General features: G+C 46.2%; 1 protein-coding gene across 1 annotated transcript in view; it reads right to left on the reverse strand.

The window, feature by feature from the left end:
- Positions 1–2,714, reverse strand: part of CT55 (cancer/testis antigen 55) — a 30,610-nt gene extending 27,896 nt beyond the window's left edge. The window contains exon 1 of the mRNA XM_019634702.1: positions 2,604–2,714. Within this exon, the coding sequence (XP_019490247.1) occupies positions 2,604–2,694 (91 nt within the window). The 5' untranslated portion in view covers positions 2,695–2,714. The remainder of the gene's footprint in view (positions 1–2,603) is intronic.
- Positions 2,715–5,354: the final 2,640 nt, after the last annotated feature.

Genomic DNA, 5,354 nt, shown 5'->3' on the forward strand with positions numbered 1-5,354 from the left:
TGCTGTAAAATAAAGTGAGACACTTCTTGAAAAAGCGCTCCGGTGTCTCCGCCTCCACCTGAAGGGACCCCTGGACCTGCAGGAGCCCGCAGAAATCAGGACAGTGCAGGAAGCGGTGCCAAAGCCAGAGCCTCCCTGATGCCCTAGAGCTGGAGACTGACAGGGCACTGTGGAGTCCAAGAAAGTTGCAGGAACCCCCACCTTTTGACCCTGCACTAGCCTGCCACCACACCAGTGCCAGACAAAGAATGCATCCCTCTGGCGTCCACATCTTACAGCAGCACCTCTCAGAGTAGTCTCTGACTGGAACATTGCTTGCAAGAGGTATGGGCACGAAAATGGGACAAAATGAAAACAAAACCTAGAAGTAATTACCTGTTGCTTGAGTGAAGTGTGTGTGTGTGTGTGTGTGTGTGTGTGTTATTGTGGGCATGTAACATTTTAGGGACAGCCAATACCTACCTTTTATGGATCCCAGTGGTAATTTATCATGGAATCTTTTCTCCCTCTCCTCTCCTTCTTTTTCTTCTTCTTTTCAGTTTTATATTCAAATTTTATTTTTCTTGTAATAAATATCAACTTGAAATTGACAAAGATCTTAGAGAAACACATTTAATTGCTTAATTTATTTAATTTGTAGAGTACGCACATATGTTGCTTACCTTTTAGTTTCTCGGGAAATATCACAGTTGCTACAGTTCATTGATATCAACTCTGCCAGTACTAATCACTTTTTAATAATTTAAAAGAAATTAAACAGTGAAAAAGAGCTATTTCGTGACACATTGGCTCATTTTTAAAAGGAATTCTCCCATTAGCACTGGACCACATGAATTGGTTAGGATTTCCTTTGAATTTTTTTTCAGTGTTAGCTTTGTGTTTCCTGACCACATTCCAAAATGTGTGAATTTTTAAATAATAAGCAAGGAATTGTTGATTCATCTGTTGTAGCTCAAGAGTTTCCACAGCAGGATGTCTGTCTCTAATGCTTTCCATTTAGGAGTCACAGTATGGTCTATCTATGTGGAATTCTTTCTTTTTTTTTCTTTTTAATTTTTTATTGGGGAATTGGGGGGATGGGAACAGTGCTGGGGAATTGGGGGAAGGGGAACAGACAAGTTGCTGTCGTTTTTGTTCTTCAATCTAGTTGTGGAGGACGCTGCTTCACTGGCCCAAGTTGGCACCATCATTGCGCTTTTCCTGGGCGAGGCAGATCAGTCGCCGGCNAAAAATCTTAAAAAAAAAAGATCTGGGACTTAAACCTAGCCCAAATGTGCATCTAAAATACTCGGGTTTATTTTATTTTATTTTTTGCTGAACAAACACAGCTAGTAAGCCATAATTTGGGATCTGAACCTAGAGAATCAGCCTGTAGAGCCCACACCACGAGCCACAAGACTTTAGGTATTTCCCCCAAAGACTTGGGTGAATTGACAGGATGGCTGGGGAAAACAATGATTATAATAGATTCTGAAATCAGAAGCCAAGAAAATCCTGAAAGCCTGAAAACAAAAACGGGTCAAATTTGCTAGATGAAATAATAAAATACAAGAAAGTGGAAGGAACCTGGGTGGCCACTGTCACTTAGGCACATGAAAATATGTCAAAGATTGCTGTGTTGTCCCACTGGTAAAAATAATGATAATTAGTGGACGCTATAGTGCGAGACCTTAGCTAAAAGCTAAATGGCAAACTTTGCTAACTCCACTGGCAGAGAAGCTGCAGGGAGACTCAGGCACGAGGGAGGCTGGGTCCCTGTTGGGAGAAGAATGCTGACCAAAGAGGAGTCTCTTCCAAACTGCCATCCAGAGCACACAGTGAATTAACTCCCCAGGGGGGAGGAAGCACCTCAGGCGCGGGCGCCGGAGCCTGCGCCTCGGGGGGCGGGGACTCGCGCCTCAGGGGGCGGAAGCTCGCGCCTCAGGAGCCGAAGCGCTGCGGTGCGGAAATGGCTGCTGGACTCGCGATCTGCGTGATACTAGCCGTGTCCCCTCTCTCCCTGGTTGTGTCTCCCTGACTCAGCTGTAAAATGGTCTTGATAATACTACTGCTCTCATGGGAGGTTTTTCTGGTATTAAATGCCACGAACGCCCTTAAGTCCCTGACCCCAGGGCTTGGCACAGACTCAACACACCATTAGAATTAATTCGATTCGCGGCAGGGAGCGATCCACCCTCCACTCCACCCCCACAACCTTCTCACATTTTTAATAGATTCCCACCAACAAAATGTGTCCCCTGAGTCATCAACTGAGGGCCAGACTCGGGAAGGTTTTTAGGATCTAAAGGTGAGCAAGTTAAATGCAGTCCCTGCCCTCCTAGGGGCGAAACATATGACTGTCCACTTGGCTTCAAAACACAGTCACATAACATATGCACAATGTAAGTACTAAAGGCATCTGGGGAAATGCAAGGGTAGGGCGCAGCTCCCCAGGGACCTGCTCCGTCTACACCATCGCCACTTTGAACTTGAAAGTACCGGCGGCTCAGGGACTCCGAGACGCCCCTGCCCGCAAGGTGGCACCGCCCTAAGCATGCAGCGCCCTTCTGAACCTTGGAGGCCCAGAACCGGGAATGGGGCGCACCCCTAGATGAGTTGAGTACCTTCCAAGAGATTCTGATGCTGCTCCCTCTCTGACGCCGATGAGTCCGCCCTCTTCCAGAAGCCAAGAGCCCTGGAAATCAACCGAAGCATGGTCCCGTCTTCAGGGTGGCCTGAGGCCCAGGTGACACTGGGGTGTGCAGAGGCTTGCTTCGGTCTAAGTTTAGTCCCTGCTCGGTGGCGGTGCCTGCTCCTCTGCACAGCCCAACCTCTGACCGGAGGGTTTCAAGCCTTGGCCACGGCTGCCAACTGAGGAGCGCACCACCCAGACAATGGGGGGCGTTGTGTGCTCAGCGAGGGCAGTTGCGCGGGTCTCAGAGGCTCCTCTCACTACAGACGAAGGCTGGAAAAGTGGTGTCCTATGGGAAATCGCTTCCAGGCCCACCCCTTTTGCATTTCTTAGGGTAGAGGGTCTGATCTGTGGGCTTCTGCAGGGAGGGCCTGGCGTTTGTCTTGAAAGGTGGTGCAACAACTTGCCCAGAGGGCGGAGACTGGCTCCCAGGTGTTGAGCCCCCACTCCTCACCGCTTGAGTTCTTTCCTTTTGCCTCTAGGCGCCCTCTACCCACCCACCCACAATAGCCCCACCTCCTGACCCCTACAGCCACTTCCACAGAGAGTTCAGTGGTCAGCTCTAAGCAACAGCTTTTTGTTACAAGTTTAATATTATTGCTGACGGAAGAACGCCCATACCTGTAGGGAATTATAAGAGCTTATTTGAGCCAAACTGCCAATATGCCAGAAAACAAGATCTCAAATGCTTCCGCGAATGACAGTTTTGCAGTTCTTTTTATATATTTGGAATTAAGGAGGGAATTTAAGGAAGATTAAATGAAGGTGGTAGAAAGCAAGACAGGGAAATCTCTATAATTGAATTATAGGATAGTTAATAATAAGATTATATGCTCCCTTGAGGGTGGTTTCCCAGGGTTCTGAAAAAGAGGATTACTCTGACATTTCAAGGGTGTGTTAAGAAACACCCTGAACCCTTTTCTTGTCTGCTAGATGCACAAGGACAATGGACAGGGCTAACTTAAGGCAAAGATAAACCTTTTATTAGGGAAGTTATAGATCTGAGGCATCACTACCCACCATGATGACCTGCCCAGTTAGGAATTTGATCAGATCACCCTGTGAGGTTACTTTCAGTTGTTGTGCTTGTCAGATTTATTACAGAGCCCCTTTTTCATTCACATCATAATATTGTGGAAAAGCCAAACTTTCACATCTACTTGGGCCTCAAAACATAGGCTGTGTCGCATTCTGCTTTGAAGCTGGGGCCAACTGGGGCTTATAGCAAAGCACACATCATGGTCCTGAGAGACACTTTTAAGTGTGATTTGGAGATGAGGATGGCTCAGTGAAGAGGGTCAGGTCATGTAGCGCCATGCAGGAAGTTTGAATTGTATCACTACTATTTTCTTTTGGGCACCATCAGCCATGGTCACTATAAGAATATTACATGAGGATTTAGGTTGTCTTCAATGTACCACTCACGAAAATTCTATTTCTAAAACATTTGTGTAGCTTTAAGGATCCCAGTGTCTGGGCCGGCCGAGTGGCACGTTGGTTAAGAGCTGGCTTGGGACGCCAGCTCTGAGCAGCAGGGCCGGGTTCGGATCGCACATGAGGGCCAGTGGTGCAGTGCCCTCTACAGCTAAGATGGTGAACAACAGCTGACCTGGAGCTGGGCTGCAGTGAGTCACCAGTGATGGTGTAGGCTTCAGTGAGCTGCCTTGAGCTGCCGGGAGCCGCTGTCCAATGAACGGTGACTGACTGGCTCAGCCAGGAAGAGCGCAATGATCACAATACCAACATGGGCCAATGAAGTGCCGTCCTCCACAACAAGACTGGAGAACAAAAGGACAGCAACTTGTCTGTTCCCCTTCCCCCGATTCCCCCACGTGGTTCCCCTTTCCTGATTCCCCAATGCAGTTCCCCTCCCCCAATTCCCCAATAACGTCTTAAAAAATTTTTAAAAATAAAGTAGACAGTTTAAAGTCTATTCTTCAATTAGTTTTGAGTTTTTGTCTTTCTAGAAATTTATCCAGATCATTTAATTTTTTGGCATACAATTGTTCATAGCATTCTCTTATACTCCTTTTTAAAGATAGAGTTGTTTTCTCTTTCATTTCTGATTTTAGCAATTTGAGTCTTCTTTCTTTTCCCTTGGTCAGTCTACCTAAAGGTTTATCAACTTTCTTGATCATTTCAAAGAACCAGCTATTGGTTTCATTGATTTTCTCCATTGTTTTTCTATTCTCAATTTCATTTTTTTCTGCTCTAATCTTTATAATTTCTTTCCTTCTGCTTGCTTTGAGTTTGGGTCACACTTTTTCTGGTTTCTTTAGGTAGAAGTTTAGGTTATTGATTTGAGATCTTTCTTTGTCCTTACTCTGCAATTTCTCAACTGATTCTCACCTAATACACTTTAGTTGCTCTCACGAGAAGGCCCAAGACCCCAGTGGGACCTGGGGTTGGCAGCCTTTATCATGCGCCCAGGCATTCCTTAGGTGCTCAGAGACACCAGCACTCTGAAAGTCTCCTATGAATACACACTGCCTTGAATTTCATTCCTCGTTTGTTTACCATCTCTTTCCTCTAGACACTGAGTATCATTTCTCCATGTTTCTTGGTACAGTGCCTGGGACTCTGGTGTAAGCCCTCACCAATTTTCATCGACTGACTGACAAACTGATGGACCTTCCACACTATATGGTAACTGTTTATTCCCTTGGCCATATCCCCCTTAGAA

The sequence above is a fragment of the Hipposideros armiger genome, unplaced genomic scaffold (genome assembly GCF_001890085.2).
Source record: "Hipposideros armiger isolate ML-2016 unplaced genomic scaffold, ASM189008v1 scaffold_1845, whole genome shotgun sequence".
Taxonomy (NCBI): Eukaryota; Metazoa; Chordata; class Mammalia; order Chiroptera; family Hipposideridae; genus Hipposideros; species Hipposideros armiger.